General features: G+C 33.2%; 1 protein-coding gene and 1 long non-coding RNA gene across 8 annotated transcripts; one reads left to right on the top strand and one right to left on the bottom strand.

The window, feature by feature from the left end:
- The first annotated feature begins 3 nt into the window (after positions 1–3).
- Positions 4–25,022, top strand: GluClalpha (glycine receptor alpha 1). 7 transcript variants are annotated; one of them, XM_085190436.1, is made up of 11 exons: positions 4–160; positions 5,313–5,387; positions 7,104–7,216; positions 11,180–11,250; positions 13,934–14,003; positions 14,468–14,704; positions 15,707–15,841; positions 17,952–18,104; positions 18,209–18,483; positions 19,197–19,345; positions 19,613–25,022. In XM_085190436.1, the coding sequence occupies exons 2-11, from the start codon at positions 5,320–5,322 to the stop codon at positions 19,650–19,652; spliced, it is 1,311 nt and encodes a 436-aa protein (XP_085046562.1). In that variant the 5' UTR covers positions 4–160; positions 5,313–5,319; the 3' UTR covers positions 19,653–25,022. The 7 variants fall into 7 exon arrangements, with proteins under 7 accessions (XP_085046562.1, XP_085046557.1, XP_085046563.1 ...); XM_085190431.1 differs by having other exon boundaries at positions 19,164–19,345; XM_085190437.1 differs by lacking the exon at positions 11,180–11,250 and adding an exon at positions 10,553–10,620.
- On the bottom strand, positions 23,857–27,985 carry LOC146536444 (uncharacterized). Its single transcript, XR_014878256.1, has 2 exons — positions 26,913–27,985; positions 23,857–24,731 (listed from the first exon to the last, which is right to left on the bottom strand). It is a non-coding gene; the product is annotated as an uncharacterized LOC146536444 (long non-coding RNA).

The raw sequence follows: 27,985 nt of genomic DNA, 5'->3' as shown, positions 1-27,985 counted from the left end.
AGCCATCCCGGGCCAGTCTGCGCCCGGACGCCGTCGCAAACCTTTTCTGAGCCGTTTTTGTATTATTTTTAAACATTTAAAAGTGATTTTTTTAAATCATTTATTAGAATTTTCGATTGTGAACGCTCCGGACTTTTCTGGAGATGGGATTTTGCTGAAGGTAAGTATTTTTGTATTTAATATACTGTGTATAATGTTATGTTATAGTTTTTGGACTTTGTCTAAAAGGGCGTATCACTCATATTAAAAAAGTTACTTTTACAACAACAATGTAGTTAGTTTTATGGAACATAAATAACATTTTATTAGAAAGAAATATTTTTATGTTTACAATTTTATTCTTTTTTCTATTTATTTACATATTAAAGTCAATATGAAACTTGAACGACCTTTAAATTTAGAATTATTATTATAGATTTTTCATTATAAAGATTCTATATGTAATATCATACTTAATTTGAATTAGCAAAAACGTTAGAAAGATAATAGCGAAGCGGGAGACAGCGCCATCTAGTGACAGAAAATAAATTTGACCTCGCCCATTTACCTACGTCATCAAAAAATGTTACATACGCTCAAACAAATGTCAAAATAACTTTAATTTAATCTTTTTATTGTGAGTCTTGAAGTATATTAAAGAAATATTTTGTATATTTGATAGCTTTTCATACGTTCTTTTATGTGGAGTTTCATTTATTAGACACCTAGAGCAGATTTTCCGACGCCATTATGAATTCAGTTTTGACAGAATGCAAATGGCGGCCATGTTTGCAATATTGACCAAGGAAGTTCTAGGCAATGCGATTGAAAATGGCCGCCTGCAATACTGACCAAGGACTACGCAATTGCCAATAGCTGCCATCTTTGTAATATTATCGGGGCAGTTGGAAATGGCGACGCCACTCACTATATAATTTGAAATATCGCGTTTTTTTTGTATCATGTTAATTTATCCGAGTTTTGTTACAACATATAAAAAAATAATAAATATTATTAACAATCGTTCCGATTGTTTATTTTAGAATTATGTATTAAATTTATCAATCTATGTTGTACTATAAAGAGAATAACTTAAAAAAGTAAATAAAAGCTTGCAAAACAAACAACGATGTCGTGCGTACATAGATTAAACGATATGTTTATACATTTTTAGACTAAATCGTATGTCATTTAATAAAATTTTCTTAATTAATAAGAACTAGCAAAGTACCGTCAAAACGTATTTGCGTGGCGCTTATCAGATTGTAGTCGTATATTATTATCAGCTACGTGGCACTGTATGGCACGACTTAATTGACCACCTAGAAACTTATTTTACCAAGTTAACTTTTGCCAAATATTTTAATGCTAATATATATTATATGTATATCGTATATCATTAAAGCATTACTCACCTGTTGCTTGAATATACAGAGATGTACATAAATATCACAAATTACATGTAATTCATAATAATAATGAGCTTATCAAGAACTCTACTGGCACCGCTTGGCCATAAAACAGTAGTGCTAGCCAAAACTACTTATCCTTTGAGCAATCAAAATTCAGAACTGATGACAAGATTATATGTATAATTTTAAATCCCACTTTGGCAGGATATGAAGATATATCTCAGTCCGTATAATTCAATTCTATGCTCAATATAGCAGTTAGACGTGTTATTGGATAGAGCGTGGGTATTAGTCTAGTATAGTCAATTTGTTCTGTTAGTTTCATTACTTTACCAAGGAGTCATGTTCATATTAAAAACAATAAGTTAAATAATTAAAAAAAATATGTTTTTTTATTTCGATTTTAATTTATTAAATTGTGCTAAATTTGCATATTTAATAAAAACAATCACGTGAGTTGGATTGGAAAAGAGTTAACCATCGAGGGTATTACACAATAAAAATTCAAACAAAAAGTTCTGTCAAACTGACATTTATGTTGTACGAATAAATGTTACCAATTTAAGATGCAATATTTTTTATATTTACTTCATTCAACTGAAAATTTAGTCACGTTACACCAGAATAGGTGAAACCGATTCCAACCGATGTATATTTATATATATTATAGATTATAGATACGTAGTTAGAAGGCAAAGGTGATAAGGCCGCCATGGTATGGCGCAGAGGCACAAGCGCGCGACTGTAATCGCGGTTGCAGTATAAGAATTGTGGGTTCGATTCCCACTCGGGGGCATGAAATATTTAAAATTTTCATTTCCTGGCTCTGGTAATGAGTTTGGCCACTCGACAGTGCTCTGAGAATTCGGCAGAAAATGGAGAGCGGAAGTGTCTTAATGGAAACGAAGTATCTTCACACAAGGTTCCCAAATTCCCTCTGCCTAACCTGCTACATTGTAAAGGTCGTAGTCCGATGCGATTGTGTTTAAAATATTATTTGTTATTTTAATAATAATAATTATAAAGATATATTTTTTTGTAAATATTCAACGAACGCAACTTAAAAGATATAAATAAGAACCGCGAATACTAATTATTTGATAATTTCCACATACCTGAAGTTATATTACTTTGGGGTCAAAGGTCACGCCCTCACAGCATCTGCGCAGATGCACATCCCCCTGAAATATTGGTGGGAGATAGTGTCGGTAGTACAGTCGCCGCCAAGCCGCCCAAGCGGACTGACGTGCTTCATTCTTCTCCTAAAACGTAATGAATGAATGAAATAAATTAATTTTAATCTTTTAGAGACCATTGTAGTTGATTTGTGCGACATATAATAGTGCATTGGCAAACATTTTCGGTTATTTATAGAGCGTTTTAACGAATACGCGTCTGCATTCCAGTGTGTGTCAAATTAAGAGTAAGTCTTTTTTAAATAAAATAAAATTATTTTAAAAATTATTAAACTATGAAGACAAGGCACGGCGTTGAGCTCCACTATTCAATACGCAAACACCTCTCGAAAATTGGGAAGAATATGGAGAATGGACTATGTTTTATTTTTCACTTAAAGGATTAAAAGAAAATTGCATGCTGGGTAATATCAGTCACTGGCCGCGTCGATTGTCCACTAGAATAAAACTTGCTTTTTAAATATAAATGTTTGCCCGAGTTAGGTTTGAACCTTTGACCACCAGTTCTGAACAGTCTCAGACGGACAAGGAGTTGTAAAAATAAAAATTTTGTAAAAATAAAAATTTTTTTTTATTCAAGCGGTTGTAAAAATAAAAATTTATCAAATATGTTTTTAATTTTCTATGTTAATAAAATATAAGCACTTTAATTTTAATATTATACCTAAGAAAATATAAAAAAACAATATTACAAATAAATATACATGTTTTAAAATTGAGATAATTAGCTTATATTTTTATTTATTTACTTTCATATAGCAATCTTATATAAAACGTGTTAATTAACTAAGATTAGTAGTTTAGATAGATAGCTACTGGCCGCCATCCAAACAACGTGTCTCTGTTGAAGTGTCAATCGTTAGGCAATATGATACGGTTTTTAAAATGAAAACAATTATTTTGTATCAGATTTTAGTATTTATTGCTATAGTGACGCAGTTGAACAGCAGATTGTAGTCGTGATGGTTGTGGGTTCGATTCCCATTTGGAATAGTAAATTAATTTTATTCACTGATTCTAGTAAGCGCAAGCGCGGCTTTTTGTTGCTCAAAACGCAATGTCTCCAAAATTGCGCGGAGAATAAAGTACGTGGAGAACGGAGAGTTTTAATGTTTTATATCCTCTCTTGACCCATGCTAAATGCGGGATTAATTGTAATGTTATAAAAAAATTAAGTGTGAAATTAGATTTTCTCAATATTTTAATTCACTGTAATAATTTTCCTCTCTAACTCGATTTGTGTGTCTAAAAATAATTTTATAGCTTTTCCTCACGTACTTTACAATTTGACAAATTGGCGTGAATGAACTTAGTAATCTACAGTTTAAAAAGTTATTTTTAAGGTATCTCAAAAAATACTTTTATAAGATAACTTTGCTGTTCATCTGTCCGTTTGTCCAAACTTACCTACCCTAATATCGGTCCACCCTTTCTTTGAGTAACGTTAAGCTAATATCAAATTATTTTATTTATTTTATTAAACAGATATATAAACCTAAAAAAAATCTGTGTGTATCTCGCACAGCAGAGTAGGTAGAGGAAACATAGTGTGTTAAGTTCCCCTTTTTCCACCAATTTTTTTTTCGCATTTGAGTAGCTAGCTAGTAGTAGTGTCGGGCTTTTTTTTTATGAAAATAAATAAATAATAGAATTATTATTCCCCCAACTGGGTCGAACCCACAAGAGTCGCGTTACGGTCACACCCTTGTGCCTCTGCGCCTTAACGGCCTCTACGGTGACAGCCCCGATATAAACCTTATTTTATACAAATATCGGTTTTCTATAAAACTTAAAACTAGAAGCTCGTACTAATTTGTTGACATCCGGCGGCGATCGGAAGCTGGTTCAATTTTCGCGTGTCCCTCACTTATTTACATGACGGGTGTGCCTTTTATAACAACATATAAGTAAAGTATGTTTTGTATAGTTACATTAATATTTTGGTAAAGTAGTCATCGTGGTGCAGTAGGAGAGTAACTGACTGGAAACGCGACAGTTGTGTGTTGGATTCTCATTCGGAGGATTTTATTTTCATTTGGTCGCTCTATAGATAACAAAACAAAAAAAGGCGATGAGTATTTCGATGAATATTCATTGGTACATTCTCCACAGCATGTAACATCTCCAAAATTTGGCGGAAAATGCAGAGAGATGTGTCTTAACACTAGGTTTCCTCTGCCTACTCTACTATATTCAGGATACAAGAAGAGGATAAAAAATATCAATAATTTTTTTTCTAAGTAAAACATTTTCAAATATAAATATTTGTCCGAGTCAAATCCCGCCCATTTCGTATTCAGTAAAAATACATTTCAACTCTACCACGTTGATAAAAATATAGTGAGGCTAAAATATTTGTAAAACTGACTTATTAACGTGTGAAAAATTACACTTTATAGCTTAAAAACCTGTCATATATAACGCCTTGAAGTTTCCACCCTATAATTTCCCTTTACATTTTTTTATGAGAAGTTTAAAAAAATATTTATCAAAAAAATTCTACCAACGAAATAGTTGGAATTTAGAAGGTTTTAAAATAAAATTTAATAGAAGCCGTAGTGGCGCAGGGTGTGATTGTGACGGTGGGTTCGATGCCCATTCGAGGGAATGAATTATTATTTCTTAATATTTTAATTTTATTTTATTTAACAATATAAACTATTAATCTCTTTCATTGTCCACTGGTGGAGTGCTGGACATAGAATAACCTTAAATTTTGTTTCAGAAAGAGGATGGAGGTCACTCGGCCATCATGCGCCCTCTTCGTTATATTAGGAATTTTAATTGTACACCTCGCAACGTAAGTCAATTTATATTTGAATTTGTTTTGTAAATTATATTTCACTTTATAAGTATGTCTAAAAAGTCCAACTTATATTATAAATGTATACTTAATAAGGTCAGTCGTGGCGCAGGGCCGCAAAATGTGACTACGCTACAGGTTGTGAGTTCGATTCCTACTTGAGGAAGTGAAATATTTAATATTGGCATTTCTTTACACTGGCCTCTAGTGATGGATCTATATGCGGATTACAGCGTGAAACTAAGAAAACAAATCTATGATGAGAAAAGTATTACATTTTTTAAATAAAAAGACAAATGGGTGCGCCTAATACTGAACAAACTAAATATTTTATATTTTTTAACAAGTCTAATATAACGTATGTAATTGGCTGACATAAGATAAATTATCCAGACACTGAAATATGTGAGTAAATAAATCTTGACATTGTGCCGTGTTGTGCCGCTTATGCCAATGTCATGCTAACTATTATTTGTGTCGAAAATAAATATAGTATTTTTGAAAAATTTAACTGAATAAATGATCTAAAAAGCATATTGAACAGCTTAAGCTTAAAGCTCTGGTAATTAGCCTACTACAAATTTTGGAATAATGGAGGTGCAGTGGCACAAAGTGTGACTGAAAAATGTAGGTTCGATTCCCACTCAACACGCAATGCCTCCAGAATTCGATGGAAAGTGTAGACCGGAGTGTCTTATCACTAAGTCAAACTGCCTATCCTGCTTTGTGCGGAATACAGTGTGACGCTAAAAAGAAAGAACAATTTTAAATGTTTCGTAAGGAGGAAGAAAAAATAACTTTAGTCTATTTATCTGATCTGATGAACTATCGATACGAGTATAAAATAGGATAATATCGTAGCTATTAACTACTTGACTACTCTTTTAATTTAAAATAGAATTATTTTCCTCTATTTCTCTTAACATAAGCAATTAACTAATAATAATGTTAATGAAAATTCATTTTGTTTCTACTTTGTTTACCTTAAAAATTCTGGAACGCATCGCATTTTCGGCACAGGCAAAGAGATTTGAATGATAGCATATTTCTTCCTATCAAAACATTAACTGACATAGCAAATGTATAAGAATTGCGACATAATTTGGTTAACAATCAACACATTGTATCAAAAACAGAGTGTCTTAACACTAGTATAACAATATATGATTAGTGAAACCTACGTTACACAGGTATTTTTATTTTTATATACACAGAGCTGCCAATTCTTGCCGGTTAACATTTAAACAAACATGTAAAACATTCGTTCAAAAATATAAGATTAGTTGATTTAAAAATAAAAATTCTACAAACAAAATATCTCAAGCCTGGACACATCTGTAGACAGCTGACATATCGACTGTTATATCTTTAGAAGAACCTTGTTTATTACATTTTTGTATAGTTTTCTAGGCAACTCTGAACAATTTATTCGTTAGCTGGTAATTTGTTAATTTTTTTTTCAGTTTAGGAGTTAAATAGATAGAATAGATTCTACATTAACTGTTATTATAATTATAATTTATTATTGAAATAAAAATATGAAAACTTATTGATTGAAGTCTAGAAAATTTAATCTTTCTCGAATATCTTCCCATTATGCTTAAATATGTAATAGAAATCAATCACAAGCCATATTGATATTATTTAAAAAATCTATTAATAATAAATTAATTAAAGAGTACGTACGTAAAATAATAATATTTTATTATACAGATGTATAAACGCGAAGATAAACTTCAGAGAAAAGGAAAAACAAATCCTGGATCAAATTCTAGGTCCAGGAAGGTACGACGCACGCATCCGGCCCTCCGGCATAAACGGCACTGGTGAGTACACTCCTTACTACTACACCTATATGCCACTGTAAATTATATAAATAATCATTCCACTTGCAATATTTTGTCGACAGCAAAATATCACATTGCAGCTTCGCACTTGAAAAAAATGCTAAAATTACAAAATCTATATATAAAATTGTATTATTATTTGTTATTCAATATAAATAAATTTAGTTATTTAAGCGTTTATAGATCTTAGCACAGAAGTTTAATGTTAAAATAAAATGGGACCTAAATCGGTCCCTGTAAAATAACCTCTTGCGGTTGACATTGTCAGGTTGCCGTTGCACACTTTTGTTGGTTGTTGAAAAGCAGGTCATAAATGACTTGGTTGAGCGGTTGTTTTTAGCGGCATCATAATATGTTTTCGAGCATCATCCTGAGGCGGCTATCATTAGTGCTGGATAAAAAGTCGCTTAAGAGAAGAGCAATTCAGTGGAGTGCGCCTACGGCTCGTGGAAATATTTACATTTTAATGATTGAGATATAAAATAAAATGCCATGGACATTTTAAACATTTATTTGAAGCCAGTTATGGCTTAGTGGAACAAGCGTGTGAATGTAAACGCAACAGATTTTGGGTTTGATTCCTATTTGAGGAAATTAAATATTTTTATTTACATTTCTTCGTTCTGATTTTGAGGCCGGAGTTCCGGCATTCAAGATGTCTCCAGAATATCGGGAGTGGAGTATATTATCACTAGTCTCCCACTGCCTACCCAGCTACGTGCGGGATACAGCGTGAAGCTGGCAAAAAAGATATTTTAATTGGGAAAAAACCAAATAAATTTAGCAAAGGACTTGAGTCGTATTGAAATGAAAAATGGCATTTTCTTCGATAATTATAAATAAATGCCGCGTCATTTTGAAAGCAATGGAAATACATATTTAGCTATTTAACGTGGGGCAGTGATGAATGGTGAAAAATTCTTTTTGATTCATTAATTTATACAGAATTTTGCACAAAAGAACCATTTGACGACTGCTATACAGAACTCGACAATGCTGTTGAGTTTGATCATTATATTTCATAGCAACTCCATTGAGCTTATAATTTGTATGAAGTTTACAATTTTATTAGTTAAAACTAATAAATTTATTTAATAATATTTATAAAATAATTTTCATTTTTTATGTTTTTTGTGTCTAAGACTGAGAAATTTAGGTTTGCTGTGTATATGGACCAGGTCCAGGACATTCTTTACAATATATTTTAATAAATATTCTATTTCAAAACATCATATATGAAAACAATAATTTCCACAATTTTACAATTATTATAATTTCTACAATTTTACAATTATTAATATTTTCAATAGGAGATAAGTCAGGCAAGCTAATTCCTTTTAACATATTGATATACTGGTAAGGCATTGACATGTTCGACAGATGGTCCAGCAGTAGTTAATATAAACCTCTTCGTCAGAAGTATAACCACCATAAGCGACATTAAGATGGTTAGTAAATACAAAGAATAGACGACGGTCGTAAGCTTTTTCAATTTGTATGATATCTCACTTGAGAATTGTACTGTGAAATGGAACATTATCAATATTAACATCATGGAGGATCATGGAAATTTGTCATTTTAGCGATTATTTATTAGCATTCTCCATACCTTTGTGAGTGAGATATTGTGCATTTCGCTTCAGCCCTTACCATGAGACTGTTATCAATACTGGTGATTAGATATTTGTTATTTATAAGAAATTTAAGCTTGTCATTGAAAACATCTAACAATAAAATACGAAGACGTTATATGAATTATCTACAATAAATTATGAATATCATATTTTATATTGTTGTTTTAAAAAAATAACAATAAAATAAAAATGAAGACAACAATGTGACCATAACTACGTCTGTTTAAAATTAATTTCTTGCGTAATTACTAATATTTGTAACTCTGTGGTAAGGGAACACCCGTAGGAGTCCTGTATATTTTTTTTTAATTATTTTATCCAAAGCCTGATCGTGATTTTGAGTGTCTGACGACTTCCAAGACATAACACAAAATGTGATTTTTATATAAATTTCCTACTACCACAGAATCTATTCGATAATTATGTCTAGAAAGTCGTGAAATTTAAGTATCTCAACTCATATTACGGCCTGGTGGATAGAGTTCTGTACCACCGCAAGAGTGCGGGCGTGGTTGGATCATAAAATTTAAATATAATACTAACTGATTTCTTGTATCACATTAAATTTATTTTATTTCATAAATTTATATATGTTTAATTTATTGTGTGAGTTCATAATGAGGTTGAATATGTTATCTATAGTGGATAGGAACGAGTACACATGTGACATACCTGTGAAAGGTATAAAATTAAAAAATCAATAGAACAAAGCACGCAATGGTAATAAATAATTGTTTTATAAACGAATAAGTACGAATATACTGTTAAACTTTTTTATAACATAGTTATAGCTAAACTGAAACAACAATATATTACCACAAAATATATTTTTTATGTAATATAATATGTAAATCACAACCAATCAATCTTAGAATCTCACATACAGTTACAGCTTAAGCCTAATCCGAACGAAAATCCATCTAAGAAATATGAAAACAAGTTCAAGCAAAAATATATATGAAAAATGGATTTCTAAAGGAATACATAATTTCAGATATGATATTTAAGCTACGTAAACTTAAGCTGTCATCGTCACAGTGATTTTTTTTTATAAAAGTTCAATTAAAATCAGTTCAGTGATTTTTGTTAATCTGTATTGTTTCGGTTAGATGTAGTTTCACTGTAAAGTATTTAGGATTTTTTTTCTTTTCGATTTTGATTTTGGTTATTTTCTTATATATTTATCTAGATGTATTTTATTTTTTAAAAATTAGATTTGCATTAACTTCATTCATTTAAAAGTCATGAGATCAGCCAAAACATACATGTGGTGCTTTGGCTACATTCACACACTTATAACTTGACATATTAAATCAGTTTTTTTTTATTAATAACGAATAAATGTAACGTTAAATGTTTATAGCTTGTGACTAAAGTTCAGACTTAAACACTAAACACAAATTCCTATTAACAAGCCAAAGTTGACTTTGTATTACCTCCCATATTTTATTTAAGTTCACTTTTTATTCATTGTTTTAATTTATAATATATCATCGACTAAATCATTCACATTTTAGGTATATGTAGGTCTGTTTGTACATACATTTTACAGGCAAAAGGTGAGTAAAATTAGACAAGTGTGTGGTTTTCAGAGTCGGCACCGCGTGAAAAGTTTGCTCCATTAGGGCTTAGAGATTTTTTTGTAATATAATATCAACCATATATTTTGCTTGGTACTTAGATGGGCCAGCCGTAGTGAGCGTCAATATATTTGTGCGAAGTATATCAAAAATCGATGACGTCACAATGGTAAGTCAACGACCGACTGGACCATGCTTAGACTAAGATAATGTATGAGATTGTTTTCTTTTTTTTAATTCTTTTAATCCGGTTTCATTTTCCAACAAGTCAAATGAATGGGCAAGTAGCTCCGCATTTCGGAGGCACTTGCCCGATGTAAAGTTCAGTTTTTATATAACACTTACTTCTTTTTATTTATCTTCTTCCCTTTGGTGTTTGCGACCAAAATCGTTTTTAGCGCGCGCGATTTTTATTTGACCGCCGTAAGAGTTGCGCCATCACTTCTTACTGATAACTAATTGGAAAATCGGTTATCTTTTATGTTGATACATTCCAGCGATTCATTTCGAGCGTAATTTTCTTATTTAGAATGGTTGAATGTTTTTTATTTTATTATTTCCGAGTCGCACCGGCTCCTCATAATGGAATGGAACTGCTCACCAGCGCCAGATCCACTCCATTAGCTGTTAACACCCGACATTACATCATTGCGTCTCGTATTTGGTTCTGAAACGTTATAATCGTCGAAAGCGGTTTAAAATGTTAAAATCATGTTTTCTTCTCGAAGGCGACGCGCCCACGTTAGTCCGCGTCAACCTGTATCTTCGATCCATCAGCAAAATAGATGATTACAAAATGGTGAGTGGTTGCACCTAACCAATTAACCAAACGATGTAAATCACGACATTTTTATTATGAAGCAAAGTTCTGAAAGATCCAAATTTCTGGTTGCCATATTACTTCAGTACTTTGCTTATAATAAAATTGGTTGTAATACAAATGGATATAAATGATGCACTGTGCTCTATTCAAGCTATCGTATATTTGGATATGTGTTTGTGTTAACTTTTCGTTTATTATTGTTTATTATTATTTTCATTTACATGTATATTTTGCACAATTTTACTCCCTAAATGTTCATTAGTCCAAACTGATTGAGTTCAATGCTCCCTGGATAATTGATACTGCGGTGCGGGGCCGCGTTACTCATTTTATTTTTTAAAAATTGGTCTAAAATAAATAAGAATTGGTATGATATAAAAGAACCCCACAAAATTTAACTTAATCAAATTTTTTATATTATTATTTTTTTTCAGTTTTTTATGTTTATATTTTGATTATTTTTGTTTTTTTTTTGTAATTTAGACGGCACGCGGTATGTACAAACACCGGATGCGAATTGGCATATTATTATAATATATTATGTACTTTATTATATCAGTAGATAGCACAAAATTAACCGCTTCGATACAATCAGCACCGAAACGATAACTGTAAAGTTAGCGTATCCGAGTAAAGACACGCTTCAAACTAGGTCCACTGGGTGAACGCGGCCCGCACCATCAATGTCATCTCATATTTGTTTATTTTGTTACCCCCATCCCCCAGCCCCCTTTTTTGGTTAATCATGCTTCCTTTTGATTAATGTCATGCAACCTTTTTTTGATGAAATATAAAAACTATTTTGGTCGTGTACGTTGACTGTGACATAATTGATATTGTCTTGTTCATGTGAATTTGTGTTGTGTAAAGTTATTATTGTATCGGGAACTATCGTCGCGTCCGCACTCGCCTTGGTGCTTCGGTGGCTGACCACCCGACCGCAATATGTGACCCTCGCCCTGAAGCTAGTAATACCGTACCGTAGCTCTAGTTAACTGGTCCTTGCGTCTGCATGAAGGTTAAGCATTCCATCGACGAATGCTGACGGTGAGTTTATTTGGTAATTGCGCTTGTACTGGAGGAATGTAGCATGGTTCCTTTGGCAGATTATATCGATATAAACCTATCAGCCCATCACTAGTCACGTACCATATAATATAACACGTGGGAAATATATATTTTTTGGTAGAATACTTGCATGATAGTTTTAACGAAACGACTTTTGTAAATATTGAAATAATTATTTATAGTGAATCTATAATATTTATATCGATATATGTATGTAGAAAAGTTAGCATTTGGGTATTTTAATTTTAAACAATAAACGATGTAATTAAAAAAAATTGTAAGAAAAATTCCAAATTAAAGCTTAACAATTTAAAGAATCTAAACGGGAATCGTTACACAACTTTATACTACAAATAAAGAAAAACAATACGACATGTAAAACCACGTACGGCCCACGTTTGGCCCGCGTCCAATATAATAAGTGAGTAATCTCTTTGATGATTGTCGGCATCCATCACTGTCTCCCAGCCATGCTATCTATGCAATTACTACCATTATCGACGAATTTTGCACTATCACGTATGGTAGACGCCACCGTGACGCGCTAACTCTATAACAAAAATTGTTGTAAATTTACTTTAATTGCTTGTTGTAAATTCGAAACTCGGTGGGTAGATTTAAATTTTATCTGAATTTCACTGATCTGATCTGGTTAGTGACGAACGGCGTTGAGTTCCGCCATCCAACGCGTGATTATCACTTAGAACAATATTGGGATTGGTATTGTCTGTTTGTTTTTCAATTTTGAAATGAATTTTTGTTAACGTAAGATAGGAAGGAAATAACGAATTTACTATATTTATGTAGTCGTGATAAGTAATTAGAATTTATATTATTTTCATTTCAAAACAAATCCAAAAGCTAACTTCAGCATGTGACGTTTTACGTAGTAAGCTTTATATGTTACGATAATTCATTTGACTTGCTCTTTTGATGTCGAGGGATCTGTTGTTCTGTTGTTTTTGTTGTGTCAAATTAATTATTAAGAACCTTCGACACCAGCATTTCTATTTTTTTTATTCGATGTTTAGAAGTATCAGCTATGTTTTTAATTAACTATTGGGCTAAACGATTTTTGCACATAAATTTAACGGCACTTTTGCGAAACGAGCAAGTTGGTTGGTAGACTCGTGTTGTCCTCCACAATGGAACATTTGCCTTTTATTAACAGTGATTGATTTTGTCTCTTGTATATTATGTATGCAGCCAGACCAGAATCGCGGTGAGTTGTCGATATTGCTGTCTTTTCTTAATTTTTCGATCTATTTATTTCACGTTTCAGCACTATTGTTAATTTTGTATTTGTTGCATTCGCCACGATTCTGGTCGTTTTGTTTTCAAGTGTGTTAAGAATTAGACGGTTATCGATGACAAAATCATTGTAATACCTGCTGTCCCATGAGCTTATAGAGTACCAACAGTAACGCCATAGACTTGACAGTGTTTGAAAGGAGAATAGAGAATTAGCGTTGATACTCTTTTGGGGTGAATCAAATATGAAATATTTTAATATAATCTACATTTGATCATCCTTTAAGAGTTTTTTTTTCTTTAATATTAAACAATTTGCAAGCGATATGTATGTTTACAGGAATACTCTGTACAATTGACGTTCAGGGAACAGTGGTTAGATGAAAGGTTGAAATTCAACAACTTAGGCGGTAAGTTTAGTTTTCTTCATATTTTAATTTTGATAAAGATTGGTTTCAAACTAAAGAAAGTGCAATATTTTACAAAATACATTTAATATATCAGTTCCTCTTGCCAAATTATCATTCTCAGCAAAACTGTGTGTGGTAGACATTTGTAATAAATAAATAGCACTACAGAGATGCCAGCAAATAATTTGTAACTGACGTATAAGAATTTATAACATTTTTTAAATGGTATTCTATGCTAAAGTTAGAAAAATATGTTACAAAACGTATAAAAATTTTTACGTTGCGGGACTCGATTCCGCTCCTCTCTTGGAAACCTTACTTGAATATTTAAATTTGAAATTTCGACGATATCAACATGGGGTCTTAGTCGATATTACGTTCGAATTTTTATATGTTTTTCTATCTGATATTGTAATTTACAGATATTTAAACAAAATATGTAAATGAGATTTTAATACCACCAGGTCGTCTCAAGTACCTAACTCTAACTGAAGCGAACAGAGTATGGATGCCAGATCTTTTCTTCTCCAATGAGAAAGAGGGCCACTTCCACAACATCATCATGCCGAATGTCTACATCAGGATCTTCCCTAACGGCAACGTGCTGTACAGCATCCGAATCTCCTTAACTCTATCCTGCCCGATGAATTTGAAACTGTATCCGCTTGACAAGCAGACTTGCTCGTTGAGGATGGCTAGTTGTAAGTATTTATTTATGTATGCGTAAATATTTATATGGAAGACGCAATATTTCTTAATGTTTTGGAGATATATTTATGTATTCGCATACATGAGACTAATTTATGTTTTAAATATTTATATTGCATAATATATAGCAGCTAAATAGAATCATTTATCAGTGAAAGCTTCGAATACTACCTAAAAGGCCAGGGCTTTAACAAAAATATTGATTTGTAAGAAAAAGAAACTTCTAAAAATTCATTTTAACTATATAATATTGAACGGAGACCATCTTTGTTCCACTGGAACTAAGTCCGACTGCAAATGCAATGGTTGTGTATTGTATACCATTTAAAAAAACAATTCATTTCAATTCTCCGTCCGGTAAGCAAACTGTAAAAGGCAAGTTTCACCAGTTAATTGTATTCGGGCTTCAAGCCATATCCCGCACATAACAGCATTTATTTTATATCTCTCATATTTAAAATTAATAAGCGGCATAAAGATTTCAGTAAAAACTTTTAAAATTAGACTATTTTAAAACGCAAAATTACCCAAGTCTATGGTCCAAATAACTTTGATATACGCATTACTCAATCGAAAAAATAGAGAATTATTATTAAAAATGTGATTTTAACCGATTGCGTAAACACACATCGCCTTGGATGAATATACTCTGAAAAACATATGAATGTGTTAACAGAGAAGGAACATTTGTGATTGTGTAAGATGTCGGTTAAAATGAACTACTTTGGTTTCTTATGAATTTTCTTTGTAATTTCTTAATAATATTTAAAATGACCACAAAAAACAATATTAGGCTATTTTTAGTCTAGTCTTAGTGCCTAGCGTAGGGTACCTATAGGTATCTATTTAAATTGTTTTTGTTCTGCCACTGTAGCTGACCAAAGTGCAGCTTTCACTGTAGCTGACCAAAGTGCAATATTTCGACACCTAGCTTTTGATAACTCGTATATTAATGGAAAATAGATAATTATCTAAAAGTTGCACTTTTTCTATAGATGGCTGGACGACTGATGATCTAGTGTTCCTGTGGAAAGAGGGGGACCCTGTCCAGGTTGTGAAGAACCTACACCTGCCTCGCTTCACTCTAGAGAAGTTCCTCACTGATTATTGCAACAGCAAAACTAATACTGGTTTGTATAGATTTTAATATAATTTACTAAATTTGGGAGAACAATGCGCAAGCTAAAAAAGTATTACAATTTTGAATTTCAAAAGCTTTATGTTTTGAAATATTTTTTTTATATACGTAAATACGTAAAATTTTTATTCATCATCTTCTTTACGTTTTATACCTGTAATATGTTAAATATAGAAACCGTAGGCACTAAAATTCCTATCAAATGTAAATCAAACGATTCGTAGGTACTCTTGCTAAACCACTTACGAGACATCCCCGTCGTCGCCGTCGTCGTGTGAGTTCCCACATCACTCGAGGAATATTTATATTTAATGCTAACGACCCGCCTCGCGACTTCACCCGCTTGAACTCAACAATTATTTTTTTACTAATCTGAATTACTCTTCGTGTTCTAATACCATTATCACATTTAATTAAATATCTATTCATTGAAAACTAAAGTCCAGCCACTTTTTTAATATACATATACTCAGGTTCTTGCAAAAACTCCCAAAAGTAAGAAAAAATAACTAGTTACTGAGTGAGTACAGCTTTTATATAAGAAGGTAAAAATACTCAAGTTCATGGGCGTATGGATGTATAAATATTTTCTGGGGGACGGCTGGACTTCAGCTTTGAATTGAAATGTTCATGTAAACTTTTTTTTTAATTTATTAGGGCTAGTTTTTTATTGTAGTAAAATTCTGGGGTGGGCACGGACAACCCGGCTACTCCCCTGCTCTAACGCCCATGCCCAAATTAATAAAATTGTCATATTAATTATTTCACAAAAATTAAGCTTATACCTTTCCTTATCGTAGTAAAAGTCTACTACGATAGGGAAATGTATGAAGTACATACATATGTCTATGAAGTACGTATTAGATACGTTGCGTCGCACGTAAGTGTCACTCACATATGACACGAGTAGGTTATTTTAAATTTATACTTATATATTACTTTTTATTGTTCATAGAAAATAAAAAAGCCTTTGAGGCTTAGATTTGATTATTCCAATTATGTGTTATTTCTATTTCTCCTTAGAAGAATTTAAATTAAAAATATTTTATTGATCCGGTATACCGAAGTACCACTTTACAAGCTATTAAATATCTGATGATCTTATGTTATGTGGAGGCCAGTCGTGGAGCAGGGGCACGAAGTGTGACTGTAAAATCTACTGGTTGTGGGCTCGATCCGAGCTCGAGAAAATTCAATATTTATTTAAATTTATATTTTTATTTCTTCGCTCTGGTGTCGAGGCAAATTAATTTAATTTTTTAATGTTATACGTGGCTTCTACGTTTTTAATATACAATTTAAAATGTATGAATGCATAAAGCACTAAGCAAAGTAATCTCGTCGTACGAATACGTACTTGTAGAGAAGTGGAGTGACAAGTGACACGAGTACGCTATTTGAATATTAGTATTACATATTATAATATAACTTGTTGTTGTTTGATGTTGTTCATACCAAAGCCTTTGAAGTGTTTTCATTATTCTAATAAAATAAAACTACAATTATATGTTTTTATATAATTGTAGTTGCGCTCCTTGTTGGCGAATGTGTCACTTTATTGAAACTATCACTGTCACTAACGATATCGGTGGCACGTGAGGTCAGTCTTGACGCAGGGGCAAAGATGTGTGAATCCCCACTCGAAGCAATAAAATATTTACATAAATTTATATTTTCAAGAAATTAAAACGCTATGGTACCGAGGCACGGCGTTGAGTTTCGCCACTCGACATGTTACGCCTCTTTTTTTCAATAAAATACCTAAAACATTCCATTTTTCCGATTTTTTCTTTATTTGTATTGTAAATTCTCAGTTCGTGCCAAATTTCGTAACTGTAGGCCTACGGGAAGTACCTACCATACAATTTTTGATTACACGGCGAATGTCATAAAAAATGCAGCAAAAACGATGCACAAATGCTCGTGTCTTTTGAGATTTTGTGTGCTTCAATGAACCATATAGAAAAATATTTGATATTAATTTCAGCCTACGCTAAGGACTCTGGGATCTTTGATAGTACTTGATACATATAAGGTTTCCGTTTTTAGGCTAAAAATGAATATTGAAAAAAAAAAACTATTATATTTGTTTAAAATTTTAGGTGAATACAGTTGCCTGAAAGTGGACTTGCTGTTCAAGAGAGAGTTCAGTTACTACCTCATCCAGATCTACATCCCTTGCTGCATGCTGGTCATCGTGTCGTGGGTCTCCTTCTGGCTGGACCAGGGCGCTGTGCCTGCAAGGGTGTCGCTTGGTAAGATGGTTTTTAAAGATGAAATTTAAAAAAAACTTATGTTTAATTTTAATTATTCCAAAATATTCTTCCGAATACGAATTAACAATAACCTTGGTATATAGGTGTAACAACCCTGCTTACCATGGCGACCCAATCTTCCGGCATCAACGCCTCTCTGCCCCCCGTCTCCTACACAAAGGCCATCGACGTATGGACGGGGGTGTGCCTGACGTTTGTATTCGGGGCGCTACTGGAGTTCGCACTAGTGAACTACGCGTCCCGATCAGACATGCATAGGGAGAATATGAAGAAGACCAGGCGAGAGATGGAAGCTGCAGCAAGTATGGACGCCGCCTCTGACCTCCTGGACACCGATAGTAACACCACTTTCGCGATGGTGAGCTCGCATTTGGTCAGGTCTTTAAAAGTAGCTAGAATTCATGGTATAACATCTAATGATTTGATGCTACGTTTGTTGAGTTGTTCCCTTAAGTAAGTTTGATTTGCAAACAGCATGTTCTGACGTCCATGTTAGACTGGTCCGTTTATTTATTCTTTGTTGGTATTGATGGATTGGTATAAATTTTCTTTTGTACTTGCTTGAATTCTTCTGTACTCTGAAATCTTTTTTTTGTACTGGATATTATGGTGTATTCACTCATCATGTCTGTGTTTATGTATCGTTAAAGTAACTTTGTAGGTTTGTTTGTTGAAAATAGGATTTTTTTTGTCTCTAAATTCAATGTCGTTTTATAGCTGGCATGACTATTATTATTAATAAATATTATTTTATATTTTTTGAAGAATATGTTTAATATAAAGCAAAGAAAGATAACTTTTTAAAAATATTTTATATAATGTCGTCAGGATATAATTTTTTAACTTGAAAAAAATATTTAATTATAACTTCCTAAATAAGGAGTATATTTCTGCTTGGCATTTCCAAACTAAGTATAAATTAAAGAAAAGAATAACAAAAAGTACAAATAATGGGGACAACCAATGACTAGGGGCAATCGTAGGATAGTATCCAAAATGTATCTAGTCCGTCCGCCCTGACTGGTCTGCAACTGACAGAAACCCCTGATGCGCGGCGGCGTGACGGACAAGATGCGGCAGTGCGAGATCCACATGAATCCACCGCGCAAGAACTGCTGCCGGCTCTGGATGTCCAAGTTCCCGACGCGCTCCAAGCGGATAGACGTCATCTCCAGGATCACCTTCCCGCTGGTCTTCGCGCTGTTCAACTTGGCGTATTGGTGAGCTTGGTTATTTTTTTTTATTGTCATTGTAAATAATATGTGTAATATAATATTATTTAAAAAGAACTTAAAAAAAGTAAAATTCAAGTTTACAGTAGTTCGAGTAAAGTATTAAATAACTCCACTCAACATGCAGAATTGTAGTCTCGAATTCCATTGAAAAGCGGGAAACAAACTGACCTAGCACTAGATCCCCTCTGCCTTTATTGTTAAATACGGGATCTCAAAAAATAACAATTTTAACACAAATGCCGTCCCCCTCAGGTCTACATACCTATTCCGCGATGAGGACGAAGAGAAGTGATTCTCCTGGTCGTCAGACGGCGGCGCGCAGGCGGCCCGCCTAGCCGCTGCCGTGCTCCTGCCCTACGGCGCCTTCGCGGTCATCTACCTGCTGTGTCTGCGCCCCCGCGACCCGCACCACGTGCGCCCCTTTCACTGTGTACCCTCTACTACCCCTCGATCTCGTCTGCTTTAAGAACCACCAATGGTCAACTCAATAGTGGGAGCTTGTGGATTCCATGATCTCATTTTCTACTTCCCCGGAGTCTCGTATGGTTTTAAAAAGATCCAGATCAACAATGGTGAACTAAATAGTCGAAGCAAATAGCTTCTGTGGTCTGCCCTCAAATCCGTAAATGATTAACAATGTATGAGGCAATAATTAAGGTTCTCTCGGGGTCATCACCTTGAGGTGATGACGGCTTATTGAAAAGCCGTTAATTTTTTTCATCATTCATCAACCATTAACCATAAATGGTTGATGATTACAAAAGTGGCATTCAATGGATCTTGCGGTGTCCTCTACTTATGCAGTATTGGTAAACCTATACATTGCGCGCCATTAAGGACGTTGCGGAATCGTCTGCTTTAAAAACCCGCAATGGTCGTTGTAAGTCCTAAGTTGTAGCTGCTAAGTCGAACTCGTTTTGATGTTTTTAAAAGCTAAATTTGAGATCTCGTTCAATCATGTCAAAGTTGTAATAATGATGGTAATTTGGAATACCATACTATACACTAAAAGTTAACATAATAATTTCAGATCAAATTATTTGATTATGATAAAAAATTCTTAGTTACTGAACAATTTTGTAAATAAAAAAAACTCAGACGATATAAAGAAAACCTTATGTTTTATAACAAAAACGATCGAAAGACGAACCCAGCGAGATCCGACAACAACATAATCTGTTCCTACTACTCTAATTTCTAACCAAATAATTATTATTCAAACAACATTATCAAGCGAAAGCAACCAGCTTCCACAGTAAATGATCCAAATTGGCTACCTACAGAAAATGACCAAATTTAAATGGATAGCAAGACGAGTTGCTCACTACTGGCGTACACTTTTGTGCGTCAATTCAAAGGTACGGCGAGTGAGGGCGCGACGCAGCATACATACAATCAACTCATTGTACAATAGACATTTCTTCAATACATTTTTGGATAATTTTACTAGAGCGATTGATTGTGATGTCGTGAATGGACTACAGTAACAGTGTAATCATTAGTAGATTCATATATTAAATGTCTAAATAACACGTATTAAATACATAACATATATAATATAGACGCACTTAAACTTAACTGATGACAGATATGTGCGGTAGAGATGTGGAAGATGCGATTTTTAGTTGACAAATGTGAATAGTCCACTAATATGGTTGTTTTTGTGAATGCAATTTGAAAATACTTAATAGATTACAGGTCTAAATCAAAATAGATTTCTTGGATATTTTACATTAACAAACTACGTACTATTAAAAATAAATAAAATAGCTTGAAAGGGTACTGGAACTAACAATCGCATCAGCACGCATAGTTTAGTTGGTAATAGAAGAATCTAGGTCAATGGATATCATATTTCCTCTGTGGTGTTAGAATAAGGAAGATCACAGCCTCATAATGTCGTATGCTACAATTGCCCTAAATTAATTTATAAATAAGGATGTAATTAGCATGCGACTAAGGTTTGTAGATAAGCGAAGGTACATACATACATACCCTAATATATCTATACTGTAGTTATATATGGATGTGACATTATTTCAAATTTAACCAACTGTAATTGAAGTCTGAACGACTTTCTCGGTTGTCGTAGTATAGAATAGTGGTATCTCTCATTATTTCAAAACATATGGAATTATAAATTCATTAAACGTTAACGTAGTTTTAGGGTATGCGTTAAACATTCATCTTTTTTGGTGCAGCCAGTTCTAGACATGAGGGTAGTTGGGAAAAATTGTAATTCGTTGAACCTTGAAATATTTTATGAAAGGAGCAAGTGGCCTTAAGGAAGGGGAAGTTAGTAAAAAAAATTATAATAAAAACCTAGAAAAAATTTAAATCTATATAAAAAAACGGATATTGTCCGTATGTTCTTGTATACCGGAAACCAATTTTAATGGATTCTAACTATTGAATAGATATTATATTAGTATATTTTCGAATTTATTAATAATTATGTGGGTTTCTTGACGGAGAATTGGAAACTGGGTGTGCCAAAAAAGATGATTATATATTGTGAAAGTAGGTAATGGGAGTGTAAATAAATACCTACGCTACACCTGTGTCGCTCACTGTACAGTTACTTTAGAAGACTATTCTAAGATTTTATCTATACTCACACCATTCTATTTTCCACTGTATATATTAAATGTACTATAAATAAACAGCGTGATTGTTTTGTAGTTTTACATAATAAGGTATCGTAATCTGATTTAAAGATGATAACTTCTTGAAAAAACGAAAATTAAAACTAGATTGTGTATGAAATTTGATTAGTTTCAATTTAAATATCAATGTGGCACCATATCAAGATGCTACAATTTTAAATTTAAAATCCGGAAACAAACCTAATATAAAGTAGGTAATAAACTCCTAAAATAAAATGTGCTTAAAATAATTAAACTCTGTATTGGGGCGGAGCAGAATACTAACCCCAATCCCACGTCGGGGCACCTGGGAGTCGTAAGAGGCGACTGAACCCGACCGGTGGTAGGGTCGTGGGGCCCGCCTGGCGCGACACCACCCTCCTGAGGGAACACCACGCGAAACTCTGCCTCGGACCTACCGAGATTGAGGCCTTCGCCAGGCAGTTCAGGCCACCCAGGAGTGCCAGAACATGGTGTGATGTTACACGCGGGATGAAATGAGACCAAATATTTGGCTACATGATTTGGAGTTTGATAAAGATGAGCTGGATTCAATATCTTGTCTAGGTTGTCATAATTTCGTATTCCTATTATTTCCTTACGTCTCGTCCCTCTTTTTTTAAATAATTTAAAACGTAATGTTTATTGATTTGTGATTTGTATTTTTATTGTGATACCATTATATTATTTTAATGATGATTTATTACATTTTTATGTACAATTCAAGTTAATTTGTTAGGGCTAGAGCGCGAGGTATCGTGGAAATTTTGAACATGTAGTCGATGTTTTTGTCTATGGTTGTAAAGTATTCGACCGGTTATTATATAGGTGCATTTTAATTTTAAGAATAGCATAAGAGAGACCTGCTGAGGTAGCCTTGGCATGACATTAAAAGCCAAAACTAGTCAAAGGTTGTTAAGGTCGACCAAAGGTATTGCTTGCTAAGAGAAAACACGACGACTCACTGACATTCTTGTTTACTCCGGTGAATATCACACTCTCCTTTACTTTTATCTATACATTATCTAAATTAAAAGTATTCCTTTAGGCATGGATATTAGATATTTCCTGTAATGTCATTGTAGTAGAGATGATTGAAACATCAGGTGCTGGGTTATCGGGTCTTAGAATACGCTGAAAGAGTCGGTTAAAGTGGGGGGTAACATTATAGACGCAAATCTAACTACTACTACATGCTTTGATCTTAATACACCTTAAGGGGGCTCGGAATACGCTCTTAAATCTAGACTAATTTTGACAGCTTCGTCTCTGTACATAATTAAACTATAAGCATTTACTTTGTTCATTTGTTACGATTTCCTTGCGACTATGTCTTTGGGTCTCTGGTCGTGAACGACCACAGCCTCAAGAATATCTCTCACGGGAACCGTCATCCGCCTTCTTAAAAGTTGGTTTAGATTTAGGAGATCACGTTTCATTTGCTCTACCTTCCCAAAGTTTAGGGATGGCTAGCCAACAGGTTTATCTCTTTCCTTTTCGGTTCTATTTCGCTGTTATTCATTGGGGTGAATCGTTGTTATTGACCTTGACAATTTTTGGCACGATGTTGGCATAAAACAAAAAATAAAATTATTATTTTTTGTCACTAATATACCTATACGTAGGTATTTCTAAGGAGTATTTGAAACGTTATCAAGATATGATACCGAAATATGATGCAATAGGTACCTTTTGTACTCTGCGTTTAAAAAAATGGAAATATATAATTTCCATTACTAATTTTAAATAACCAAATAAGTTCGGAAAATGTTAAATAACAAAAACACAGGGGTTATAATTATAAAAATATCGGAGAATATAAATAAATGTTAAAACAATAAAACAATCATGCTGTGATGAATAATATATTTAGTATTCAATGTAATATATCACTATCGCTGTGTTCGGTTATAATAATGTTTTAAATTATACTAAGAAGCGTTATCCGGCTTTGGATCGGTTTTTCATTCTGCTCATTTCTATCTTTCCGTCCCTTTGTTTCGTCATTTACTTTGTTGACTGTACACGGTTATGGTAATTGTTAGACAAAGTTCCGTTAGTAGCATTAATTGTATCAAGTCTCCAGAACGGAAAATCAATAATAGTTATTATAAAAAAAATATCCTATTCTTATAATAAGGTATGCAAAATTAATCTATTGAAGTAGAAACTTGATACAATTAAACTACACCATAAGAATATATTAAATTCTAAGTTGATAATTTGAGGATAAATAATGATAAGCGATGATAAATAATGAATGCTGCAATAACAATCAATGATTAATGATATTATATGAAACTGAAGCGAGCCTCAAATTATGCAACTAGAACTACTGCTTTAGTATTGCACATGCACCTGATAGATACAATGTGACTAATCATTCATCATTTAATTTTGATTGAAAAATATGTATTATTATCCGGTTTCATTAAATTTGGATTGAAAAATATATATCATTATCCGGCTTCATTAAATTATGATTGAATGGTGGTGCAATATTAAGAAGCAGGGTAGATTACGATCATTTATAAATGTGAATGGAAGTAGACCATTAGTTAATCTGTAGTGAATCTGTTATATCTATTCATTTGGATATGTTCTCGTTAGATATTCTTGGGCTGTGATGAATAGATAAAATGTCCATATTATATTTGTTATTTTTACTGAAGCGCTGGCAACGTAATGTAATTTTTTTTTATTTCACATCTGGCAACATCGGTCGTCTGAAAATGAATTAGGTCAATTAAGCAAATGTAAAATTTCAACATATCGAAACTATTTATTATATTAGTGTACTTCTATTTGAGAAACACTAAGGAAAAATATAAATATCTCAGCTCCTACAACAACTGGCCAGGTATTATACTAGACTCATTTTTATAGAATTAACGTCTTTTACTATACTATGAAAAATGCATTGTTACGTTTGATTATTTGTTTAAGTTATGTGGACTGTTGTATATGAAATGATGCGAAAGGATTTTAATAAAATTATACCCATCTAAATATATGAATTGGTGTTTTATTTCAAATTTTATTGAAAATTTATTAGTTTTTTAAATTTACATTTAAAATATATAATTTTAAAGAATCTATTATTAGTATTTATCAATAAAATTAAAAGTTTAGAGGCTGCCAAAGTTATAGTCTTATCGTACATTTTTTTGTCCGATGCCATTTAGTTTTGGAGCATTCCAAATTTGTTATTTGTAAATGTAATGTTAAAAATTAACTAGCAAGATTTGAACATCTATTCCTTGGATATCGTCTAAGCTATTTAATTGATTAAAAAACACAAAAAAGAGAGTTATTATAAATTATTAGAAACTTAAGAGACCGTTGGAACGCTGTAGAATACGCCACGTGTTTGAATATACGCCATGATTGCGGATTCGATCACTCGGATATATATATATATATCCGAGCGTTGACCTGCTTGCGTTTGACCGCATCAGGTCTGGTGAGCGTTGATGCGGTCTACGGTGGTGCACGCTTGCCTAGAAGATACCTATCGAACTTGAGCTCGAATATATTTATTTTTTATCATTGATTATATATTTTTTCATTTAAACTGGAAGCCAAAGCATGGCATTGAGTTTCGTAACTCAAAGCGCAAAGCCTCCAAGTTTGGACAGAATGTAGAGAACGGAGTGTCTTAACAGCATGTTCTCTTTGCCTACCCTATTTTGTGTAAAAGTGTTAACTGTAAAATAAATGAAAAAAAGTTTTTAATTAACTAAAGGCTCTTAGAGTTAGTATTAATTTGTAAGCATGTAGCAGGGTAGGCAGAGGGAGCTTAGTGTTAAGACTCCACTTCCCACTTTCTGTAAGCATTGTGTGTTGAGTAGTGGAAGTCAACACTGCGCCTTTGCCTCAACACTAGAGCGAAGAAATAAAAATATTAAGTATTTCATTTCCTCCAGTGGGAACGAACTCACAACCCGTCGCGTTTTCAGTCATACGCTTGGCCTCAAAAAGCACCAAGGTATAAGAAAATTTACTTGTTAAGTAAATTGACTCTCGCATGTCGAATACCCCCTAAAAATGCTACAGAGAAAAAGTCTTAATTGCTAGAAGCTTTCATGCTTCTTTTGTTTTCATCGGAAGTATAAAACTCTTCAATTCATGACACAACCAAACTCCAATAAATATCAACTTTTCTGTGAATCTTACTAATTAATGAATTATATAAGGTACTCTATTCTTTGTTGTTTTTAGGGTTTCGTACCTCAAAAGGTGGAAATGGAACCCTTGTAGGATCAGATGTCAATACCATTTATTTCGAGATCGTGTGGAGGTACGGTAATCTGTAATTAATATTTGAGTATATGGTCTCTTGAAACACAGAGATTCTAAGTCAACGTAATCAAAAGAGCATTAATGTTTCGTTTTTGGTTTTTTACGGTTTTTCTCGTAACGCAGGATTGGCAAAGACAACATATAGTCCTGACTATATTTTTCCAGAATATTGCATATTCAGAGACGAAACTTCTTATCAGAAGTGATGTAAATATTATTATTTTCCTGGGAGGAGATCGGACCCACAACCGTCAGGTTTACAATAAAACGCTATCTCACTGCTGATCTAAAGTAATCAGTATCTAGTTATTATTAGGTTAGATTTACACTACTTTATTATGTTTAGGGGTTTAAATTTTTTTAGCTTCACTCTATATCCCGCACTTAGCGGGATAGGCAGAGGGAACCTAGTACCTAGTGTTTATTACCTGTTAATAACCTAGGCTTAATAAAATTAATTATTATATTATTTGGGAATATGACGGGTGTAATATGAATAACGTATGATTATACTGTACATAGTGAACATATATACCTACTAATAGGTATACCACTAGTAGTAGGCATATTAAAATAAAAAAATTGAGAAGGAATAAATATCTTACCAAAGTCGTCGTCTATTGGAGCTGATCATCAAGATCGATGATGATTTCATCATCCCTCGAACGCTTCCCCCATCCCGATGAGAAAGTGAGCTGTCCGTCGGTAGCAGCAAAGAGGTTGGCCACAGCGAAGACCAGGCAGAAAGCGGCGCGTTTGATGAAACGTCTAAGATCAGCCATGTTTAGTATTCAAATGAAATTGTTGGAATGCTTGGAAATGTATTCCTTCCCCTATTTATACCCCCAAAGTACTTATTTCTAAAATTTTCTTGATAGAAAATGTGTTTAGTCATTTTCAGCGTTATCGTGAAGAAGGAAAGCCGAGTTTAGTATGCGTTTGTTTGGTTCTTGAGGATATGTCATTTAATTAAGTACAAAATCAAGTGAAATCCTATAAATGGAAGAAAATTAATTATCTCGATGTCTTGTTGTTGTTTCGTAGGAAACTTCTTCTTTTTACAGTCTCGGTTATTTTTTTAAGTAAGTTATAATATAAAACACAAAACATCAAAAATGTTTACAAGCACCTGTGTCGTGTCTTTCTTTTAAAAATGCTAAAGTTGTATGTTTGTTTGGTGATAACGACTAGTTTTAATTCACGAGCTTTATGATAGGAAAAGTGAACAGCAAGTTCTAGAGCGGTAGGGTTAACCTTTGAAAACACAGTATCAAAGATATTGGAGGAAAGTCACATAAATGCATGAGGACCCCCGGAGAGCGTCTACGAAGATCTGATCTGATGACAGTGAACTTTCGCCTCGAAAGAGACACAGGCCGTAGCGTTTTTGGCGCTCCATTTTCTGACTACGGGACACAACGCGAAGCTTAGTTTCGATAGTATTTTTTTGCGAAATTAATTAAGGTAAGTGTGGTTAATCCATGCTTTTAAGATTACAATTATCAAATGCTGGCCAGCATAACAAGTTGTCAAGATTATGTGTGAGGTAAACAGAGATAAAAGAGTTTCATAGAGTTAACGCAGCAAAGTAAACGTTTAGTGACATTCAAATTCTTATTTCCTTTTGAGTATTACGCAACTGGCTAGGAGAACAGTGATCTATAACCTAATGTACACG

The sequence above is a fragment of the Heliconius melpomene genome, chromosome 9 (genome assembly GCF_056956725.1).
Source record: "Heliconius melpomene rosina isolate 202511_hmr_F chromosome 9, ASM5695672v1, whole genome shotgun sequence".
NCBI lineage: Eukaryota > Metazoa > Arthropoda > Insecta > Lepidoptera > Nymphalidae > Heliconius > Heliconius melpomene.
The sequence above is the reverse complement of the archived record's forward strand: the minus strand, read 5'-3'. Positions and strand labels throughout refer to the sequence as shown.